This window comes from Mustelus asterias, chromosome 15, assembly GCF_964213995.1.
Source record: "Mustelus asterias chromosome 15, sMusAst1.hap1.1, whole genome shotgun sequence".
Taxonomy (NCBI): Eukaryota; Metazoa; Chordata; class Chondrichthyes; order Carcharhiniformes; family Triakidae; genus Mustelus; species Mustelus asterias.
Window position 1 is genome coordinate 18,827,750 of NC_135815.1, and position 24,912 is coordinate 18,852,661.

Here is a 24,912-nt window from a genome sequence, read left to right on the forward strand (position 1 = left end):
ATGGTCTGCCTGATCGGCTTTGGTTAGCCCCGTTATGTATTAATATTGATTCTTGGTAGCTGACTTAAGTGCTGTGTATTAATATATTCATATATTCACCGGATGTGAAGCCACAGGTCACTAGCGAAGAAGCAGCCATGTAGTCAACACCACCCTGTAAATGAAGCTCCGTTAATGTTAACCCTCTGTGCTTCCGAACGTCAATTCTCCAATATACAATTTAAAAATACCCAACTCCACTGACTTGAATTCCATCATGGCTACACTGGGAACAGCTGCAGTACCAGCAGTGCCCACCGTGTCCTGTGACACTGCCGGACTGAAGAGCACAGTAAGGAGTCGAACAACACCAGGTTAAAGTCCAACAGGTATATTTGGTAGCAAACGCCACTAGCTTTTCGGAGCACTGCTCCTTCATCAGGTGAGTGGGAGATCTGCTCGAGAAGGAGCAGCGCTCCGAAAGCTAGTCTCGTTTGCTACCAAATAAACCTGTTGGACTTTAACCTGGTGTTGTGAGACTTCTTCCTGTGTTTACCCCAGTCCAACGCCGGCATCTCCACATCATGACTGAAGAGCTGTCAGCCAGGGGATTTAAGGCATGACTGCTGCCAGTTAAATTACTGCTCAGTGTTAAATACATTGCCGCCGTTTGTGACTATCACATTATTATGATGCTAAACTGTCGTGCTCCCTCAAAGCCAGAGCTCAGGTACTCCCTGGAGGCAAGTACACTGTGGGCATATGCTAATGTTAATTAGAAGCTAATTACTATTGCTGTTGGAAGTTTATTTAAATTTTCATTTTTTTTTACTCCTCTGCTTGAAGAAAAGTTGGCAAGCCTCAAAATCTGAAAAGTCAGCAGGAGATGACAGGGTTTATTTCTCTTATTTTATGCATTTTTTTGTAGATTGTCTGGCTGTGAGTTATTCATGTTTTATGCACAAGTGCGATGACTGGAGTGTGATGGCTGTGTCCCCGGTCGTTTGTATACCCATAAGGGTATAAGGGGCGGCACGATGGCACAGTGGTTAGTACTGCTGCCTCATAGTGCCAGGGACCCGGGTTCGATTCCGGCCTCGGGTCACTGTCTGTGTGCAGTTTGCACGTTCTCCCTGTATCCGCGTGGGTTTCCTCCGGGTGCTCCGGTTTCCTCCCACAGTCCAAAGATGTGCGGGATAGGTGGATTGGCCATGCTAAATTGACCCTAGTGTCAGGGGGATTAGCAGGGTAAATATGTGGGGTTATGGGGATAAGGCCTGGGTGGGATTGTTGTTGGTGCAGGCTCGATGGGCCGAATGGCCTCCTTCTGGGCTGTAGTGATTCTATGATTTTATATACATTACTCTAAACATACCAAACCAATTTGAGTGCTGCCCATGTTGTGGACATTTCTATGTATTTCTCTCTCTGTGTGCTAATTTATTTCGATTTATCTGTCACTGTGTGAATGGTTAACAGAAACATTGCCACAAATGAAAATATTCTAGAATTTCAAATGTACAATGGGGACAAAAAAGTCAGGAAATCTATAATGATACACTGTTCCATCTTTATTTACAATCTAATGGTACATTTTTATTCCTTTATCATTTTCAGCGAAGGTTTATTAACCAGGTCGAAGTAAATACACCTCATTGAATTTACAGATTTATACATAGTCCATTTAAAATCCTTGTGCTAGTTGAAAAATCGCTCTTTTCCTCTGTCCTTTCCTCAAACTCTGCGACCTGTTCCATCTTCTTCAAAATAGTGGGGGTGAGGAGGTGGTGGTACATGTTAATCAACAGGACGTTTCCCAGTCATGGTTGACCAGATGCTGTGAGACTTAATGGGGTACAGATTTGGTATTTAGGATTCCCATAGCAAAGATTCCCAGTCCAAAGATGTGTGAGTTAGGTTGATTGGCCATGCTAATGTAAGGGGGATTAACAGAGCAAATATGTGGGGTTACGGGAATAGGGCCTGGGTGGGATTGTGGTCGGTGCAGACTCAATGGGCCGAATGGCCTCCTTCTGCACTGTAGGGATTCTACGATTGTATGATTCTAACTCCCTCCCAGCTGCACACCACTGTGACGCCAGCTCTGCTGGGTCTGTCCTGCTGCTGGGACAGGACACACCCAAGGATGGAAATGGTGGTGCCTGGGATGTTATCTGTAATTCACAACACAACCCCTGTGCTGATAGACTGCCTCCTTCACGTTATGCATGAGCCATTATTTCTGTCCTTCATTAAAAATGTTGTTCCTTTGATCCTGTTCTCTTCCGCCTCCTCTTTTGAAATAAGCTGTGGAAAGCTTATGCATCCTATTTAATTGTGACATATCCATCATCAAGACCACCTTACTTCAATCTTCACTATTGCCAATTTTTTTCTTTACCTCATCACCCTCCCCACCCCACTGCTGTTGAAACCCTCATCCAGGCTTATGGCGTCTCAATATCTCTAATATTCCGCTTTTGTCATGTGTCATGGACGACACGGTGGCACGGTGGTTAGCACTGCTGCCTCACAGCGCCAAGGACATGGATTCCATTCCTGGCTTGGGTCACTGTCTGTGCAAAGTCTGTACGTTCTTTCTGTGTCTACATGGGTTTCCTCCGGATGCTCCGATTTCCTCTCACAGTCCGAAAGACGTGCTGGTTAGTTGCATTGGCCATGCTAAATTCTCCCTCTGTGTACCCGAACAGGCGCCGGAGTGTGGCAACTAGGGGATTTTCACAGTAACTTCATTGCAGTGTTAATGTAAGCCTACTTGTGACGAGTAAATAAATAAGCTTTCTGCTTGCATTCAATGCGAACATTGGGTGAATGAGATTTTGATGGGAGACACTTCCCTCCTGACCCATTTCAATAAGCTCCACACCATCAGCCCCTGAGATCCAGACCACCCTGTGTCTGCTGCTGCCCGAGGAGTGGGGCAAACACGCTGTGTCGGAAGGGACAAAGGAGGTGACCAAGTACACCAGCTTCAAGTAAAACTCCACAACGCACTAGAAACCTCACCCTCCATTTGTTCTGCTAGCCTAACACTCCTGACTTACATTGTCCATCCATCAGCCAGTGCATTCATTTGAATATCATATCATAAATTTGTTCTATCCATCCCGACTTCTGCACCCACTCCACCTCACCCCAACCCCCAATTCTGCAATCTCCTCCAGCCTTACGCTTCCTTCCCACACCCTTTGGACTTCAAACTCTGCCCTTTTGTGCACCAGTTTGCTTTTGTTCTCTACCTTTGAAAGAGACATTAGGCTGTCCTATCCCTGCAGTTTGGAGGAAGCCTTACACCTTCCAACCTCCCCATTTCTCTTTTGGCCTTGAAAAATGTTCTCAAAACCCATTTTTTGAACCAAACCTTCAATTATCTTTCCTGGTAATTACTTAACACCAGATGCCTTTACTCCTTTCATTTTATCCTCCTGTTGTCTTGAGACGTGCTCTGTGTAGAAGAACCCGCATCGATGCAAGTTGTTTTTGATTTGATTTGATTTGATTTATTATTGTCACATGTATTAACATACAGTGAAAAGTATTGTTTCTTGTGTGCTATACAGACAAAGCATACCGTTCATAGAGAAGGAAAAGAGAGAGTGCAGAATGTAGTGTTACAGTCATAGCTAGGGTGTAGAGAAAGATCAACTTAATGCAAGGTAGTCCATTCAAAAGTCTGACGGCAGCAGGGAAGAAGCTGTTCTTAAGTTGGTTGGGACGTGACCTCAGACTTTTGTATCTTTTTCCTGATGGAAGAAGGTGGAAGAGAGAATGTCCAGGGTGCATGGGGTCCTTAATTATGCTGGCTGCTTTTCTGAGGCAGCGGGAAGTGTAGACAAAGTCAATGGATGGGAGGCTGGTTTGCGTGATGGATTGGGCTACATTCACGAGCTTTTGTAGTTCATTGCGGTCTTGGGCAGAGCAGGAGCCATACCAAGCTGTGATACAACCAGAAAGAATGCTTTCTATGGTGCATCTGTAAAAGTTGGTGAGAGTCACAGCTGACATGCCAATTTCTTTAATCTTCTGAGAAAGCAGAGGCTTTGGTGGGCTTTCTTAACTATAGTGTTGGCATGGGGGGACCAGGACAGGTTGTTGGTGATCTGGACACCTAAAAGCTTGGAAGTTCTCGACCCTTTCTACTTTATCCCCGTTGATGTAGACAGGGGCATGTTCTCCTTTATGCTTCCTGAAGTCGATGACAATCTCCTTCATTTTGTTGACATTGAGGGAGAGATTATTGTTGCTGCACCAGTTCACCAGATTCTCTATCTCATTCCTGTACTCTTAATGTAAGTGTGAATGTAAGCCTACTTGTGACACTAATAAACAAACTTTAACTTAGTGTAAGCTGTTCATTAGACCAAGAACTCTAAATGATGTGTGTGTTTAATTTGTCTTCTTGCAGAATGATGAAGTTGTGCTGCAATGCAGTGCCACCTTCCACAAGGAGCACCTCAAACTCTGTCTCGCTGCAGAAGGATTTGGCAACCGACTCTGTTTTTTGGAGTCTACATCAAACTCTAAGGTGAGCCCTTTTGGGATCTTCGATCGCACTCTCATCAGTCGCCCTCGACTCACCACGTCAACCATTGATAGCGCTGAGAAATATACGTTGCTGCAGAATACATAGTGCTGTGGAAGGAATAATAACTCAAGATCAGTCAGAGGCTAAATGATAGATGATTGAAAATAATGAAGAGCTGCGATATGTTTAAAGAGAAGTTTAAAGTAATCAATTCATCCTTCCACAATGTGACTGATGGATTCAACTGTGCTTGTGAAGATTTAATGATTTAAAATAAGTAATATGTACCCATTAAGAAGCTGTTGTTTTATAACAACTAATATTACTACTGTGCTTGCATGTAGATTCTTGATGTGTGAGGGGCTGGAACTTTTTAATAAGGCTATCTTTGTTAAGACAAGTTATAGGGTGGCACAGTGGTTAGCAATGCTGCCTCACAGCACCAGGGACCCGGGTTCGATTCCCAGCTTGGGCACTGTCTGTCTGGAGTCTGCACGTTCTCCCCGTGTCTGCGTGGATTTCCTCCGGCTGTCCCGGTTTCCTCCCACAGTGTGAAAGATGTGCCAGTTAGGTGTATAGCCATGCTGAATTCTCCCTCAGTGTACTCGAACAGGTGCCTGAGTGTGGTAACTAGGGAATTTTCACAGTAACTTTATTGCAGTATTATTGTAAACTTACTTGTGACACTAATAAATAATAACATAGAATCCCTCCGGTGCAGTACAAAGCCATTCAGCCCATTGAGTCTGCACCGGCTCTCTGAAAGAGCATCAGTCACCCAAGACGAATTGGAACCCGGGTCCCTGGCGGTGTGAGGCAGCAGTGCTAACCACTGTGCCATCATACCAGCCCTAATGACAGACAGGCTATCATAAGGAATACATATTTCTTTATTAAAGAGCCATGCCAGAGCCTGAGTAAATTGCTGACTTTTGTCTGTTTTAGAGGTGCTGAAAGTCATACAATTTAAGCTGGAGTGATACCCTTGTAAGAATGCACAAATGCCTTGTTTCTTGCAGAAATATTTCACTCTCTTTTCCTCTTTGTCTCTTTGCCTGAATATGGTTCTTTAAAAATCAATTGTCCTTTAGTGCCACATCCAAGCAGCCATTATTTGAGTGTCATCATGCTAATAGCACAAGGGATCATTAAAGCCACATCTGATTCAATTTTTTTTATTCATTCAAGGGATGTGGGATTTGCTGGCTAGGCCAGCATTTATTGCCCATCCCTAAATGCCTTTGAAAAGATGCCTTCTTGATTTGCTGACCTCCATGTATTGTAGGTACACCCATAGTGCTGTTAGGGAGGGAGTTCCAGGATCCATGGACAACGAATGAACGGCAACATAGTTCTAAGTCATGATGGTGATTGACTTGGAGGGGAACTTGCAGGTGGTGGTGTTCACTTGCATTTAATGCCCTTGTCCTTCTAGGTGGTCGAGGTTGTGGATTTGGAAGGTGCTGTTGCAGGAGCCATGGTGATTTGCTGTATTGTTGATGGCGCACATTTCAGCCACTATGCATCAGTGATGGAGGGTGTGAATGTTTATGGTGGTGGATGGGGTGTCGGGCTGCTTTATCCTGAATGGTGTCAGGTTTCTTGAGTGCTATTGGAGCTGCACTCAACCAGGCAAGTCAAGAGTACTCCATCACTCTCGTGACTTGTGCCTTGTAGATGGTGGACAAGCTGGGAGTCAGGAGGTGAGTTACACGCCATAGAATTCCCAGCATCTGACCTGCTCTTGACGCCATGGTATTTATTTATTCAGTTTCTGGTCAAAAGTAACTGCCAGGATGTTAATACTGGAGGATTCAGCAATAATAATGCCATTGAATGTCAAAGGGAGATGCTTTGACTCTCTCTTGTTGGAGACGCTCTTTACCTGGCACTTGTATGGCATGAATGTTATTTGCCACTTATTAATCTAAGTTTGAACGTTTAGTTCTTGGTGCATGCGGGCATTAAGAACTTCAGTATCTGAGGAGATGTGACTGAAACTGAACACTATAATCATCAGTGAACAGCTCCACTTCTGACCTTATAATGGAGGAAAGATTATTGAAGAAGCAGTTGAAGATAGTTGGGGCCGAGGACACTATCCTGAGGAATAATTGATGCAAATGCTTTTTACCTGACCGACTGTAATGCTCTCATGTTAACAATCTGTTTACTGCAGACCGTCTTTTGCCCCAAGTCAGAAGAAAGCATTCTTTCTGGTTGTATCACAGCTTGATATGGCTCCTGCTCTGCCCAAGACCACAAGAAACTACAAACGGGTCGTGAACGAAGCCCAGTCCATCACTCAAACCAACCTCCCACCCATTGACACTATCTACACTTCTCACTGTCTTGGAAAAGCAGCCAGTATAATTAAGGAACCCATGCACCTTCCACCTTCTTCCGTCGGGACAAAGGTACATACCAACGGACACATACCAACTGACTCAAAAACAGCTTCTTCCCTGTTGCCATCAAACTTTTGAATGGACCTACCTCTCATTAAGTTGATCTTTCTCCACACCCTAGCTATGCCTACACTCACTCCTCTCCTTCTCTATAAATGGTATGCTTTGTCTGTATGGCACGCAAGAAACAATACTTTCCACTGTATACTAACATGTGTGAAAGTAATAAATCAAATCAAAGAATTTAGCAGTCCTTCGTGTAGATTATTTGACAAAATTTTTTGATTACTGTGTGGGATTGACTGTGATAATTTTGTGCAAAATTCATGCAATAAAGCTTTTTTGGTGAAAAAAGAAACCTCCTTTACCAATATCCTGGGACTGAGATGATTGGCCTCCAATAACCACAGCCCTTTGACTCCAACCAATGGAGAGTTTTCCCCGATTCCCATTGACTTCAATTTTGCTGGGGCTTCTTGATGCCACACTTGGTCAAATGCTGCCTTGACGTCAAGGGCAGTCACTCTCACCTAACCCATCGAGTTCAGCTCTTTTGTCCACATAAGCACCAAGGCTGTTACGAGGTCCAGACCCGAGTGCCTCGGCAAAACCACAACTGACCATTATATTACGGCCATAGATACCATCCATCGTTTTGCTGATCATTGAGACTAAAGGGGTGATAATTGGCGAGGTTGGATTTGTCCTGCTTTTTGTGGACAGGAGATAGCTGGACAGTTTTCCACATTGTTTGGTAGATGCCAGTGTTGTATCTGTACGGGAACAGCTTGGTTAGGCGTGCGGCTAGTTCGAGAGCACAAATCCTCATTATTATCACCAGGATGTTGTCAGGGACCATAACCTCTGTTATATCCAGTGCCTTCATCTATTGATAACACATGAAGTGAATTAAATTAGGTGAAAACTGGCATTTCTGATGCTGGGGATCGCAAGAGAAGACCAAGCCAGATCATTTCATAGATCATAGAATCATGGAATCCCTACAGTGCAGAAGGAGGCCATTTGGCCCAAGGAGTCTGCACTGATCATAATCACACCCTGGCCCTATCCCCTTAACTCCACTTATTTACCCTGCAAGTCCCCCTGACACTAAGGGACAATTTACTATGGCCAATCAACCTAACCCGCACATCTTTGGACTGTGAGAGGAAATCGGAGCACCCGGAGGAAACCCACACAGACACGGGGAGAATGTGCAAACTCCACACAGACAGTCACCCGAGGCCGGAATTGAACCCAGATCCCTGGCATTGTGAGGCAGTAGTGCTAACCACTGTGCCACTGTGCCGCCCTTGGCACTTCTGAGTAAAGACGATTGCAAACGGTTGCCTTGTCGTTTGCCCTGACACGCCAGGCTCCCCTGTCATGTGGATGTCTGCAGTGCTTATTCCTCCAATTAGTTGTTTAATTGTCTACCAACTTGTACGACTGAACTTGGCATGTCTTCAGGGCTTTGGTTTGGTCCATGGGTTATAGCACCGCTTTGTGTTGTCTATTCTGCTGTTCAGCATGCATGTAGTCCTGTGTTGTAAATTTACCAGGTTGCCACCTCATTTTTAAATATGTCTGCTGCTGCTTCTGCCTAGCTCTCCTCCATTCTCCATAGAATAGGCCTGGTAACCTCCATTCCCCTACCTACCCACACTCCCTCATACACCCAAGCTTAATGGCAATGGTAGAATAACTTCACCTCCTGTGTGGAGATTCCTGACATGGAAAAATCACAACATCAACAACTACATTGTTTGCGTCCAGCCCACTTAACATCAGGACAAAATAGAACAGGGGAAAGGAACACGTGTTTTGAGTTTACCGTTTGGCGGCATGGTAAAAACAACTCTTCGACCAGGATTTTCCGCAGCGGAGACGACCTCATTTGCCGCCAGTGTGATCTTCCCATCTGTCAAAGCCAATGGCCATTTGTGTTGCTCGCTGGCTGCCCTGGCAGGGAACTGCTCCCACCCACCCCTTCGGGGGTCGCCTTCGACGGGATCAGGGATTCAGCCGAAACTTCCTGCCCTTCATGTCCCTCTGCTACTGTTGGCACTGTCACTGACTGTGCACATCTGGATCTGCCTCTGTCTGCTGTAATATCAATGTTCTACCAAAATCAAGCAAAGGCCCTAAATCACCGGCAAACTACTGGCCAATATCCGTATGCTTCAGGCTAGTGGAGCCTCTAATCCTACAACAGATTCAGCCGGGAGTGGAAAACCTCCCAAGTGTAGACTTTTGACAAGGAAATAAACTCCATGTGATCAGGTCCTTGTTTTAACCATTTGCAAAGGAATCTCAAAACAGGGGCATTTCCTTTGACCTTATTTTTTGGGGTTTATTTATTAGTGTCACAAGTAGGCTTACATTAACATTGCAATGAAGTTACTGTGAAAAATCCCCTAGTCGCCACACTCCAGTGCCTGTTTGGGTACACTGAGGGAGAATTTAGCATGGCACCTAACCAGCACGTCTTTCGGACTGTGGAAGTTAACTGGAGCACCCGGAGGAAACCCACACAGACACAGGGAGAAGGTGCAGATTCTGCACAGACAGTGACCCAAGCCGGGAATCGAACCCGGGTCTCTGGCGCTGTGAGGCAGCAGTGCTAACCACTGTGCCGTTATTGCAGAGTTCGATATAGGCTGGCACATTGAATTGAATTGAATTGACTTATTAATGTCACATGAATTGGGATACAGTGAAAAATATTGTTTCTTGTGCACTATACAGACAAAGCATACCGTTCACAGAGTACATAGGGGAGAAGGAAAGGAGAGGGTGCAGGATATAGTGTTTTGGCCTTTTCATCAAAATATCCAGTGTTCTCCCTCTCTGACTCACTGAAGCTATTGAGCTGATACTCCAGGGTGGATGGTTAGAATGCATTTGGATGATGAGAGTCGCACCTGGAGGAAACAGGTAAATGGGGAACCCCAAGGCTGTGTTAGCCTGAAACCTGTTCAACTTGCAGAGCAATGACTTACCCCCAACCCAGTCCTGCAAGATGACATCTGTTGTGGCACAGGCTCAGGCTTCCCTTGAGTTGGAAGATGCACTGAGCGACAATAGTGCAAAGCTAGCTCACTGCCGCAAGACATGATGTGGAAAAGCGAGCTCCAGTAAAACAGACTCTGGCACATTCCACCTCCATGTTGCCAGTGCTAATCGGAAGCTGAGTATCAACATCGATGGCCAGAGTCTGAAAAGGATCCCCAGTCTAGGTGACACCTTTGAATGAACTCTCAATGTACAGACAACACCACATCAAGATTGCAGAATACATTAAAATCCGCAATAACCTCTTCAGTAAACTGGCTGGTACCTCATGGGGACCGTAGGCCAAGACCCGAGGGACCTCTGCTCTTGTCATCATATCCTCAACCACAGAATACTGCACCCCAATGTGGCACCAATTACCCACACTGAGGCCTGAATTTTATGGCCCCAGCCACCCTGGGAATCGGAACTGGTGAGGGGTGGAGCATGGAAAAGTCCATTGACCTCGGGTGGTATTTTACAGTTTTGGGACGAGCGAGGCTGTAAAGTCCTGCCCTAAATGTCTCAACTCAACAATGCGCATCATCGCAGGTGCAGTTTGATCAGCGCACCTCCCTGGCTCCAAGTCCTGAGTAACATTCCTGCCCCACCTGCTCCCTCTCCCGTTGCATCAGGAGAGTCATCGCAACAGGCAAGCTGCTGGAGAAGGTCTGTACTCTAACCCAAGCTCCCCCTTATTCAAGGACCTCCTCAACCCACCAGCAGTGCATCTTCCATCATGCCCACCACACCGAGGGGTAACGGCTGAGGACCTGTGGCAGGAGATTACATCCATGAGAAACCATGCTTTCATTGTAGATCCCACCGCTCATCCAGAGGATGGCAAAATACTGCGGATACTGGAAATCTGCCTGGCTTTGATCTCCCATGGTCGAAGTGGGCCTTTTTAAACTGTTTCCAGGCTGTTACCCAATATCAGTGTTGTCACCAGGTGCCAATCGGCGTTGTTCAAAAAAATTTTACAGCGACTCACTTTTACTACACAGCCGTCTTCAAGACCCACGCCTCGTTCCCTTATTACTTAATGTGCCAGGTGAGCCTGCGTGCTCCCTCCTCATGATCTCACTCCAATCAGATTCACAAGATGAGAGGACAACGCGCATATCAGATAAAGGCAAATTACTGCGGATGCCGGAATCTGAAACCAAAAGAGAAAATGCTGGAAAATCTCAGCAGGTCTGGCACCATCTGTAAGGAGAGAAAAGAGCTGACGTTTCGAGTCCAGATGATCCTTTGTCTGCATATCAGATGCAGAATTCCTTCGTGCTGTCTTCACCTTTGTGAAGACGGGAAGTCCCGCTTCTGAACAACGGCTCACATTGTCGCGGAGTGTCCGCTGACTATACTTGAAGGCAGTCTTAAAGAACCCCAACCAGTCACTGACAAGGCCATTGTTGGCCCTGTGACTCTGCACCCGCTAAATAATAAATAATGTAGTGTTAAATAAGTGAGCTTCACAGGGGATTCTTGTGAGCATTGCTTATCTGCCGGCTTCTCATTCGTCAGAGAGGCTTAAGAAGTGGCACCCAGTGTTTCGATCCTTGGGGTTAGAGAGAATACAGACAAGAGCTGAAATTAGGCAAGCGTTTATGCTTACCGGGCTTTGAAATTAAGTTTAAGAATCCAGATCCAAATGCTCTCAGCACTGATGCCTCGCCGGAGCACGTTTAGCTCAGACTGGTGCTTTGTTTTACACTGAATTGCAATAATTGTCGGCTTCTGCACATTATAAAAGCTGTTTTCTGCAAATGGCTTTGGGCTGTCAACCAGTAGGAATCCTGCAGCAGGATGTCTCTCTAATGCTGCCTGATGATGATGCAGCCTGATCTTCTGACTTTAAACATTTACTTGAGGGGAACCCGTATATTGTAGTGAAAAGATGTTTCTTGCAGTGTTTTTCAAAGTGAGGGGTCGTGACCCGCGGGTGGGTCGTGGGATGCTGAAAATTGGTCCCCAAAAATTATCCCGAAAGTTCACCTAACCTTGTTTTCCATTTTCTCTCTGGGTAAATTCTTGCTGCAGCGCAGTGTACCACATGAGGCAAGAATAAACAGGTCAGCGCCCTGTATGTGCACTTGGCATCCATATATATGCACTTGTGTAACTATTTTAATCAGGCAATTGAGGTTGGCCTGCTTGAATATGAACTCCCTGCTTAAGAGCCAAATTGAGGTCCATTCAAGGAGCCCCATGCTCTGTACTTAAACATGAGTGTCAGTTCCTCTGGCACTCCGATTAGAGACTGAGCACACTCTGTGTATAGTGTTGTTGGATCTTGTAAATGAAGGAATTTTGGTGCAGGGACTTCCGCCTCCGAGGACCTATTCCAACTTGGCACCATTTTCTTTTCCTTCTCTAATAAGGATTGTTTTATTACATGAAAGAGAGAGGCAGAGTCATTAATAGCTGATCAGCCTACAGGCCAGAATCTCTCATCTGAATCTGCCAGAGAGAATCTGGTTGCTCTGCCGAGTCCACTACAGGACAGGGCTATACTATTGTTAGCTATGAACAAAGTGCCAGGGCCTTTGGTGAACAGTCTGCAAAAAAAAAACTAAAATCAGGAACAAAGCCGTATAAAGTTGAGTTCTTTTTTGACTAATGATTTTGTCAATTGTGCCAATGCAAATCAGGATGCAAAGCCCATGTGTTTTATATGTGGGGAAATACTGGGGAATGAGAGTTTGAAACCCTCGAAACTGCAACGACATAGAGTCATAGAGTCATAGAGGTTTACAGCATGGAAAGAGGCCCTTCGGCCCAACTTGCCCATGCCACCCTTTTTTTCAAACCCCTAAACTAATCCCAATTACCCGCATTTGGCCCATATCCCTCTATACCCATCTTATCCATGTAACAATCTAAATGCTTTTTAAAAGACAAAATTGTATCCGCCTCTACTACTACCTCTGGCAGCTCGTTCCAGACACTCACCACCCTCTGTGTGAAAACATTGCCCCTCTGGACACTTTTGTATCTCTCCCCTCTCCCCTTAAGCCTATGCCCTCTAGTTTTAGACCCCCCTACCTTTGAGAAAATATATTGACTATCTCGCTGATCTGTGCCCCTCATTATTTTATAGACCTCTATAAGATCACCCCTCAGCCTCCAATGCTGCAGAGAAAAAAGTCCCAGTCTATCCAGCCTCTCCTTATAACTCAAACCATCAAGTCCCGGTAGCATCTGAGTAAATCTTTTCTGCACTCTTTCTAGTTTAATAATATTCTTTCCATAATAGGGTGACCAGAACTGCACACAGTATTCCAAGTGTGGCCTTACCAATGTCTTGTACAACTTCAACAAGACGTCCCAACTCCTGTATTCAATGTTCTGACCGATGAAACCAAACATGCCGAATGCCTTCTTCACCATTCTGTCCACCTGTGACTCCACTTTCAAGGAGCTATGAATGTTCTGTAACTCTCCCCAACACCCTACCATTAACTGAGTAAGTCCTGCCCTGGTTCAATCTACCAAAATGCATCACCTCACATTTGTCTAAATTAAACTCCATCTGCCATTCATCAGCCCACTGGTCCAATTGATCAAGATCCCATTGCAATTGGAGATAACTTTCTTCACTGTCCATTATGCCACCAATCTTGGTGTCATCTGCAAACATACTAAACATGCCTCCTATATTCTCATCCAAATCATTAATATAACTGACAAATAATAGTGGACCCAGCACCAATCCCTGAGGCACACGGCTGGTCACAGGCCTCCAGTTTGAAAAACAACCCTGTACAACCACCCTCTGGCTTCTGTCAAGAACAACAGGTTTATTTGGTAGCAAAAGGCACTAGCTTTCGGAGCCTTAAGCCCCTTCTTCAGGTGAGTAGGAATTCTGTTCACAAACAGGGCATATAAAGACACAAACTCAATTTACATAATAATGGTTGGAATGCGAATACTTACAGCTAATCAAGTCTTAAAGTACAAACAATGTGAGTGGAGAGAGCATTAAGACAGGTTAAAGAGATGTGTATTGTCTCCAGACAGGACAGCCAGTGAGATTCTGCAAGTCCAGGCAAGCTGTGGGGATTACAGATAGTGTGACATGAATCCAATATCCCGGTTGAGGGCATCCCCATGCGTGCGGAACTTGGCTATCAGTTTCTGCTCAGCGACTCTGCGCCATTGTGTGTCGTGAAGGCCGCCTTGGAGAATGCTTCCCCGAATATCAGAGGTCGAATGCCTGTGACCGCTGAAGTGCTCCCCAACAGGAAGAGAACAGTCTTGCCTGGTGATTGTCGAGTGGTGTTCATTCATCCGTTGTCGCAGCGTCTGCATGGTTTCCCCAATGTACCATGCCTCGGGACATCCTTTCCTGCAGCGCATCAGGTAGACAACGTTGGCCGAGTTGCAAGAGTATGTATCGTGTACCTGGTGGATGGTGTTCTCATGTGAGATGATGGCATCTGTGTCGATGATCCGGCACGTCTTGCAGAGGTTGCTGTGGCAGGGTTGTGTGGTGTTGTGGTCACTGTTCTCCTGAAGGCTGGGTAGTTTGCTGCAGACAATGGTCTGTTTGAGGTTGTGCGGTTGTTTGAAGGCAAGAAGTCGGGGTGTGGGGATGGCCTTGGCGAGATGTTCGTCTTCATCAATGACATGTTGAAGGCCCCGGAGGAGATGCTGTAGCTTCTCTGCTCTGGGGAAGTACTGGATGACGAAGAGTACTCTGTCCACCGTGTCCCGTGTTTGTCTTCTGAGGAGGTCGGTGCGGTTTTTCGCTGTGGCGCGTCGGAACTGTCGATCGATGAGTTGAACGCCATATCCTGTTCTTATGAGGGCATCTTTCAGCGTCTGGAGGTGTCTGTTGCGATCCTCCTCATCCGAGCAGATCCTGTGTATACGGAGGGCTTGTCCGTAGGGGATGGCTTCTTTAATGTGTTTAGGGTGGAAGCTGGAGAAGTGGAGCATCGTGAGGTTATCCGTGGACTTGCGGTATAGTGAGGTGCTGAGGTGACCGTCCTTAATGGAGATGCGTGTGTCCAAGAATGCAACCGATTCCGGAGAGTAGTCCATGGTGAGTCTGATGGTGGGATGGAACTTGTTGATGTTATCATATAGTTGTTTCAGTGATTGTTCACCATGAGTCCAAAGGAAGAAAATGTCATCGATGTATCTAGTGTATAGCATCGGTTGAAGGTCTATTGGGTTCATGTCACACTATCTGTAATCCCCACAGCTTGCCTGGACTTGCAGAATCTCACTGGCTGTCCTGTCTGGAGACAATACGCATCTCTTTAACCTGTCTTAATGCTCTCTCCACTCACATTGTTTGTACCTTTAAGACTTGATTAGCTGTAAGTATTCGCATTCCAACTATTATTATGTAAATTGGGTTTGTGTCTTTATATGCCCTGTTTGTGAACAGAATTCCCACTCACCTGAAGAAGGAGCTTAAGGGTCCGAAAGCTTGTGGCTTTTGCTACCAAATAAACCTGTTGGACTTTAACCTGGTGTTGTTAAACTTCTGACTGTGTTTACCCCAGTCCAACGCCGGCAACTCCACATTCTGTCAAGAAGCCAGTTTTGTATCCATTTAGACACCTCACCCTGGATCTGAACACTAACCACAGCAATCTGGAGAACAAACCTTTGGATTTTTTTCAAGGGATGCAGCAAGAACTGAAATCGCCACCTCAAGTTCTTAGAAATTTAACATAGAATGACAAAGCGCAATTAGCCTTTTACAGGGCAGCTTACTGCATAGCATAAGGGCAAATGCCCTGCGTTGTTGCAGAGGAATCAATACTCTCTGCAACATTAAACATGGTTCGCATGCTACTTTCCAGAGGAGAAGTTTGAGTTGGGTGAAAAACCCCTTTGAGTTCAAGACCTCAGAGTCAGTGATTAACTTAGAAATGAGGAGTCGGAGCTGCCGTACCTGACCTGTGGCAGCACGTTTAAAAACATGCCACGGGCGGGATTTTACGGCCACGTTCGCCTCAGAGCCGGAAAATCCCGCCCGAGATCAACAGACCTATCCATGGTCCGCCCCTCGCCTGCTCGGATTCGCATGGTGGATGGGATGGTAAAATTCGCCGCCGCAAGTCCATGAGATTGTCATCATTCTGGAGTAGCATCTTCCAGGAGTATCCAGTGCTGAGTAAAACAAGCATTTTATTGCTATTGCCCTTCACAATGATCTGCATGTGCGAGGTGAGATTTTCCATTGTCACAAAGGAACCGGCTGAATTCTGCACCTGATCTGCGCTTGGCCTCCTCATCCTGTGAACCTGATTGGAGTGAAATCGTGAGGAGTGAGGGGGCTCAGTTGTCACGTTAAGTAGGAAGGGAACATGGTGTGGATCGCAAGATGTGGCTATTTGGTAAAAGTGGGTCGCTGGGAAGAGAGGTTTGAAAAACAAGAGTCTACAGCATGTATCTACTTTTTTGCAGCAACTTATTCTTCTGACAACCGGATACCTTGGGAGCGCTTACTCCACAAAATAATCGTGGGTTTGTGCTTGAAGAGCAGAATGTTGATGCGCAGTGAAAGCCTTTGCCAGTGGGCTGTTTTCTTTCAGATTGGCACACACACACAGGATCACAATGCCAACGCTGTTAAGTCAAACTTTAATGCAGTCACGAAAAACAACTGCACATTGGACTTCACCTGGTGGCGGGATGGGGGTGCTTTTCAGTCCATTGTGGAGTTTTACTTGTAGCTGGTGTACTTGGTCACCACCTTTGTCTCTTCTGACACGGCGTGCTTGGCCAGTTCCCTGGGCAGCAGTAGGCGCACCGTGGTTTGGATCTTCCCGGAGCTGATCGTGCTGTGCCAGTTGTAATGGGCCAGGCAGGAAGCCTCACCAACGTCAGACAGGATGGCACAGGTAAGTACATTTGGCCAGTACGGAGATCGAACCCACAAACTTAGCGTTATTAGAACCACGCTCCAGATTGGCATGCTTGTGCCAAAGGAGGGGATTTTCCACGTGGATGTCTAACCATGCTGGCACCCATGTTGCTAGCCCATCTGTAACTTTATGATTCTTTGTTGCAGTAACCTGGTGATCTTGTTGAAACATATCAGATTGTGAGGGGCCTTGACAAGTAGATGCTGCGAGGGACTGTGGGAGGAAACCGGAGCGCCCGGAGGAAACCCAAACAGACACGGGGAGGACGTGCAAACTCCACACAGTCACCCAAGGCCAGAATTGAACCGTGGTCCCTGGCACGGCAGCAGTGCTAACCACTGTGCCACCCCAGTTTGTCACTGGCAAATTCATATGTCTTTTTAAAGGTTATCGGTCTCTGAAGGGATTGCTACATACCTCCCCCCCCATCCCCCCACCCCAATATCTGAAACTGGCTCCAGGTTCAAATCAACCTCAGTGTTACAATGCACAATGCAAAGTTTACAATATTAATACAGTGGTTATCTCCTCCAGTGTAGCACTGACCTGCCATTAGCCACTTGAACATGCATTGTGACTGAAAATGAGTCCTCAATTTTCATAATGGGAATTCTCTTCCGAAAAGAGGAAACTACACGCCAGAGGCAGAAATTTGGCAGATGATAGATTAACAATGTTTTGCTTTTTGAGCAAAGCATTCCGGGGCTAAGTGGATATCTACAAGAGATATTGGTCTACAGTGTGAGAGGAAGACTGGCGACTGAAGTGGAAAAGCAGCCTGCAGGTTCCTTTTCAATGAGCCAGTAAATGAGTAAAGAGTTATTTTTGAAACTGACAGCATTGTCATGTAGGGACGCCCAGCTGTCCTTCTGAGTACAAGAGAATTGGAGCAATAATCGCGATTCTTTATCCAGCAAGAATCTTCCTTTTCTTTTTGGCATGTCTATTAAATCTGCACTGATTCGCCAATGAATTGGTTGGATAAATTCTCGCGGAACTTAAATCTCAGTTTCCCGAAACTTTTCAAGCAATGAAGTTTATCCTATTCTAACAAGAATGAGAAGCCAAACAGGAGGGCAGCTTTCTCATATGTTTTAATGTGCGTGATCTTGAAACATTGTGAAGAGGGTGGTGGGTGCGTGGAATGGGCTGCCAGCAACAGTGGTGGAGGCGGATTCGATAGGGTCTTTTAAGGGACTTTTAGATAAGTACATGGAACTTAGTAAGATAGAGGGTTATAGGTAAGCCTAGTAATCGCTAAGGTAGGGACATGTTCGGCACAACTTTGTGGGCTGAAGGGCCTGTATTGTGCTGTAGTTTTTCTATGTTCTATGTTTCTATGCAGTAATACGTTTCTTGGTCATTTTGATTGCATGCATGACTCTTGCTGTACTCGTAGAATCATAGAAACCCTACAGTGCAGAAGGAGGCCGTTCGGCCCATCAAGTCTGCACTGACAACAATCCCACCCTCGGCCCCACTAATCCCTCTAACCAACACATCCCAGGACACTAAGGGGCAATTTAGCATGGCCAATGCACCTAACCCGCACATCTTTGGACTGTGGGAGGAAACCGGAGCCCCCAGAAAAAACCCACGCAGACACAGGGAGAACATGCAGACTCCGCACAGACAGTGACCCAAGCCGGGAATTGAACCCGGGTCCCGGGTTGTGAGAAACATCATTACTCCAAACTTGAGGCCTCACTTAGGGCCAATCCAAGCTCCCCACAATTCTACATAGTTCCTTATTTATAGTGAATCGGCTGGTCAGCTGACTATTACATCACTCTGTAATTGGTTCAATGGTTTACTGGGTCAGCTGACCTTTACATCTTGTTCCCATTGGTCACATTACATCCAATGCAAAATTATCACTGGTTACATTCTAACACTCTATCCCCTCCAAAGCAATTATATTTTTCATATATACAGGTATATAAAATATATATCACATATATATCTTCCTGTGATTTGATGCCTAAAATTCAAAGTAGTAGCCCAGATGGGTTGTAACCAATGATTTGTACTACTGCACCATCACCTCCGATTATTTATATTTAAGTTCTTTGAGATAACATTTCATTAGCAATTTTAATTATTTTGTACTTGTGAACTCGCTGTTATTGATTTACGTATGTTGCTACATAAATCTCTTGCTCCCATCTTCAAATGAATGCTTTATCTCTGGTAGTGCGTCACTGCTCAAACCCCTCTGTGATCAGCTGGGAAAGTTGACAATTGGCAGGTGACGCGGAGATGACAGTAGTTAGGCTGCGTGAAGATCGAATGCAAGAAATGTTACATTGAACACAGGAATAATGACTGAATGCCACATTTTCTTCTTCTGATGGGGAAACAGCTCAGTAAATGTTTACATCTTGTTTCTTTGATTGCAGAATGTCCCTCCGGATCTCTCGATCTGCACCTTTGTGCTGGAACAATCTCTCTCTGTTCGAGCTCTTCAGGAGATGTTGGCAAACAATGAGGAGAAAGCGGAAGGGGCAAGTAGTCAAAATACCGATAGCAACATTTAATTAACGGCAGATTTTCCCTCGCAAGGCTGCCACTGAATATGTTTCTCACTCAGCCTCCAGACTGTCTAGTAGTATATAACTGCTGCGGTTTCAAGAAGAAGTCTCACAACACCAGGTTAAATTCCAACAGGTTTATTTGGTATCACGAGCTTTTGGAGCGCTGCTCCTTCCTCAAAGAACAAAGAACAAAGAACAATACAGCACAGGAACAGGCCCTTCGGCCCTCCAAGCCCGCGCCGCTCCCCGGTCCAGGATTGAATCCTGAATCCAGGATCCCCGCCCAATTTTCCAGCCTATCTACATACCAATATCCTATCCACCGAGCTGTCCCTCACAGCTACGATGCTTTGTTCATTACAACCTATTAACTCACCCCCACCCCCCTATTCCAGACCATGTGATCCCCAGGGAGAGGCGAAAACCCAGAGTGAAAAACCCCAGGGCCAATATGGGGAAAAAAAAAAATCTGGGAAATTCCTCTCCGACCCCCTGAGGCGATCGAAACGAGTCCAGGAGATCACAATGGCCCTGATCGGAAAATGCTTCCCAACCCTAGTCATTTCCACTTCCATGAACACCATATGAATTCCCTCACATTCCTCAGGTGAGTGAAAGCTCGTGATTCCAAATAAACCTATTGGACTTTAACCTGGTGTTGTGAGACTTCTAACTGTGCCCACCCCAGTCCAACACCGGCATCTCCATGTCATCGCTGTTTCAAGAAGTGTGGGAAAGCCTGCAGAGAAGGAGAACAGCAATTCTGTTCAGTTCAAGATGAGTTCCGTTTTGAAACCTCAGACAGGTTTTCTGCTCTTGGACCTTTCTCACCCTTACTTTTTTTTCCCTAAGTGGAGTTCCAGGTTTCCCGTGGTCGGTTCACTTTCACCACATTGGCATTGATGTCTGTGGTGAACCACTGTTAGCTTATTACCTGTATATGTGACATGCCTGGACACATCCCTGCCGGCCCTACCCGAGACTCCTCCCCCCCCCCCGGTCCAGGTATAAAGGCGACTGCTCCCCACCCCCCTGCCTCAGTCTGGACCAGTTCATCGGCATGGGTGTGCTCCAAGTCTTTTGCTAATAAAAGCCTATTTGTTCTTGCATACAAACTAGTCTTTGCTCGATTGATGGTGCATCAATGTCATTGCTGGAGTTCTCAGTGATCCTGGTGTACCCCTCATCACACTCGCGTTCACAGTTCTGAAACAGTTTACCTGCAACTTAATCTTTTTATCCAACATCTATCCATGTTAGCAAAAGAGAAAATGCTGGAAAATCTCAGCAGGTCTGGCAACATCTGTAAGGAGAGAAAAGAGCTGACGTTTCAAGTCCAGATGACCCTTTGTCAAAGCTAAAAGGCATTGGAAGTGGGAGATATTTATACTGTAGCGTGAGGGAATGAAACTAGCTGCAACAATTTAATTCACAGGCTGCTATGTTTCAACCTGATTTCACAGTTGGGTCTCAGTTAGGACATGTGGATGTAGTTTGGGAAAGCAGAGAGGCTCCAAATGGGACCATTATCAGTCTTTAGCTGGCCTGGCACAGGACAGCTTGAAGGGTGAGCGCCAAGTTCTAGGACCCACAGTAACTTCTAAGACAAAGGCAAAATATTGCAGAAGCTGGAAATCTGAAATAAAAATGAGAAAAAAAACACTGGAAATTCTTAGCAGGTCAGGCAACATCTGTGGAGAGAGAAAGAAAGACCCAAGCAATATGCAACAACTTTGGAGAAGTACAAAGATTGGCAAATGCACCAGTTCATTTTTTAAAATACTTTTTGCGGATGTGGGCATCGCCGGCTGGGCCAGCGTATATTGCCCGTCCCTAATTGTCCATCAGGAGGTGGTGGTGAGCTGCCTTCTTGAACTGCTGCAGCCCCTGAGGTGGAGGTAGATCCACAGTGCTGTTAGGGAGGAAATTCCAGGATTCTGACCCAGCGACAGTGAAGGAACGGCGATATATTTCCAAGACAGGGTAGTGAGTGACTCGGAGGGGAACTTGGAGGGAGTGACTTGAGATAAGAGCCAATTGCTGCCCTTGCAGGGTCGTATCTGATGCAGGTGAGGGAGTACATGACAGTGTTAGTTGTCATCCCACCTATGCTTTAGCAGTAGTCACATTCTTAATTCTATGGTAGGTGCCTGATTGGATGTCCGATTAGAAAATCCAACGTAATAGGTTCAATTAAAGCCTATTGCGATAGAATCCAGTGAAGAATTTATTGTACTTAACGCAAAACAGGACTAGTTGACGTTCAAAGCCAATGTCTTGCTTTTCGTTAGCATTAATAAACAGCGGGTATTTAAGGAATACAGAAATGTTGGTCTCAATTTGTTTTCTCAGAGAGCGGAATACTTGCACTAATGTTAATACCACTAGTATTTCCTCCCATGTTGTTTGTGCTGTTATAAATAACAATGTTTTATGGGCAATAACAATGGGAACCTATAAATAAATGTTACTGCTCTAATTTTGCCTTAGGTCTGCAGGAATCATAATTACACACTTTGCATGCTCAGTAACGGTGTTCATCTGTGGGAATTCCAATTGTTGCTATTGTTATTATTGAAACCAACACTCTTGTGCTTCATATCTAAAGCTTTCCTTCTTGGCAGCTACTGTTTGATACTTTTTCCAGCATCTTGCGATGTATAATTGACAGACTTTGCGTTAGTGCACGACAGAGCCAAGCTTCATCCTGCAACCAGTAACAGATCACCAAAGTTTAAAGTTTATTTATTAGTGTCACAAGTAGGATTACATTAACACCGCAATGAAGTTACTGCGAAAATCCCCTAGTCGCCATACTCCGGCTACACTGGGGGAGAATTTAGCATGGCCAAGCACCTAACCAACACTGTGGGAGGAAACCGTAGCACCCGGAGGAAACTCATGCAGATACGGGGAGAACGGGCAAACTCCTCGCAAACCTAAACCCGAATTGAACCCGGATCTCTGGCGCTGTGAGGCAGCCGTGCTAACCACCATGTGCATGATATGCACATACTTCAGGAAGGGTAAAGGAGAACATGCATCTACATCAATGGAGACGAAGTAGAAAGGGTCGAGAGCTTCAAGTTTTTAGGTGTCCAGATCACCAACAACCTGTACTGATCCCCTCATGCCGACACTATAGTTAAGAAAGCCCACCAACACCTCTACTTTCTCAGAAGACTAAGGAAATTTGGCATCTCAGCTACGACTCTTAGCTGTACTTTTACAGATGCACCATAGGAAGCATTCTTTCCAGTTCTATCACAGCTCCTGCTCTGCCCAAGACTGCAAGGAACTTCAAAAGGTCGTGAATGTAGCCCAATCCATCACGCAAACCAGTCTCCCATCCATTGACTCAGTCTATACTTCCCCATGCACCCCAGACATTCTCTCTTCCGCCTTCTTCCTTCGGGAAAATGATGCAAAAGTCTGAGGTCACGTACCAACCGACTCAAGAACAGCTTCTTTCCTGCTGCTGTCAGACTTTTGAATGGACCTACCTCGCATTAAGTTGATCTTTCTCTACACCCTAGCTATGACTGTAACACTACATTCTGCACTCTCTCATTTCCTTCTCTATGAACGGTTAGCTTTGTCTGTAAAGCACGCAAGAAACAATACTTTTCACTGTATGTTAATACATGTGACAATAATAAACCAAATCAAATCAAAATGCATGTGGTGTTGCCAACTGTGACTAAAATGCATTCCTGCTGGTTTCATCACTTAGCTTGCCCCCATGCTGAATGGCTGCAGCCATTTGTTGGCCAACACATCCATCCTTGTGTCGTACTGCCTTCCTACACCAATTGGAAAGCTAGAAGACATATTGCCCAATTGGATGGAGCTTGTCTGTCAGTCAAGCAGCCTTCTTTCCCCCAGTGTAGTATATTTTAATATCTGATAAAGAACATAACAAAATAATAATCTTTTTTAATGCCTTGGTTGGTTTTCTCCAAGGCTGCACGCAACGCTGGGCTGGAGATTGATTTTCAACTCCTGGAAACTCCAGGCTGGTCCTGGAGGATTGGCACCATCATATATGGTTACATGTGGTCAAGTTTTACGAGATCATCTGAACTAAACCTACTTGAGTCAGCTAAGATTCCTGGCCTAGTTTTTTTTACACATGCTAATAATATTTTAATCTTAGTACATTTAATTTTGTTGTGCAGGCACTTGGACCGGAAGCTTCCAGTCCTGCAAATGGTGGACATCGTCACAGGCAGGGCTGGGAAATCTGGAGAGCAGCCAAATTGGCGTGAATTTCCAGTCTGGTTTGATCATTTAAAACATACACCTCTACAAAAATAACAAGCAGAGAAATGTCTTGTAAACTTCATTATGCCTTGAGTTGTAAGCTATTGCTATTGGAGGGTGAGCTGTGAGGAGGATGCAGAGATGCTTCAGCGTGATTTGGACAGGCCGAGTGTGTGGGCATCTGCGTGGCAGATGCAGTATAATGTGGATAAATGTGAGGTTATCCACTTTGGTAGCAATAATAGGAAGACAAATTATTACTTGAATGGGTGTAAATTGAGAGAGTGAATATTCAGTGGAATCCTCGTGCATCAGTCACTGAAAATAAGCGTGCAGGTACAGCAGGCAGTAAAGAAGGCAAATAGTATGTTGGCTTTCATAGGGAGAGGATTTGAGCATGGAGATAGGGTGATTTTGCTGCAATTGTATAGGGCGTTGGTGAGATGACACCTGGAGTATTGTGTGCAGTTTTGGTGTCTTTGTCTGAGGATCCTGGTGGCATGGGGTGGAATCAATGAGACCAGGAGATCCCACCGCTGGCCAACGGCACGCCGCCTCTCATGCACCAAGAAAAATGCTGCGGGGAGGCCAGAGAACCCCAGCAACAGTGTTTGTTCAAATTTAAAATGATTCATGTTGGAGTATTTAGTTTCAGCTCTTGTTCAAAACCCACCCCAAAAGTCTAGGCTACACCTCTCATGCGTTATTAATGGAGAGCTGTGCAGCTGTGAAAGGACCACCTTTTGTGTGAGGTGTTTTAAATTCATTCCCGGGATGTGAGTGTCGCTGATGGGGCCAGCATTTATTGCCCATCTCTCACTTCCCTCCATTTCACAGGGAGGTGGGAGTCAACCACATTGCTGGAGGCCAGACAAGGTAAGGATGGTGTATTCTCTCCCTAAAAGTCCAAAGATGTGTGGGTTACGTTGATTGGCCATGCTAAATTGGCCCTTAGTGTCAGCGGGATTAGCAGGGTAAATATGTAGGGTTACAGGGATAGGGTGGGATTGTTGTCGGTGCAGGCTCGATGGGCCGAATGGCCTCTTTCTGTACTGTAGGGATTCTACGAAGGAGGTCAGTGAATCAGATGGGTTATTCTGATAATTGGCAATGGTTTCATAGTCACCATTAGACTTTAAAAATTTTTTAAATTGACTTTAAATTGCACCACCAGCCATGGTTGGATTTGAACCCAGGTGCCCAGATCTTATCCTGGGTTACTAGCCCCGTGAGAATAC

At 45.5% G+C, this 24,912-nt stretch overlaps 1 protein-coding gene across 1 annotated transcript in view; it reads left to right on the forward strand.

The window, feature by feature from the left end:
• The first annotated feature begins 256 nt into the window (after positions 1-256).
• The window catches only part of ryr2a (ryanodine receptor 2a (cardiac)), a 455,564-nt gene continuing 430,908 nt past the window's right edge, over positions 257-24,912 (forward strand). The window contains 3 exon segments of the mRNA XM_078230647.1: positions 257-331; positions 4,406-4,525; positions 19,277-19,381. Coding sequence (XP_078086773.1) covers positions 257-331; positions 4,406-4,525; positions 19,277-19,381 — 300 coding nt within the window.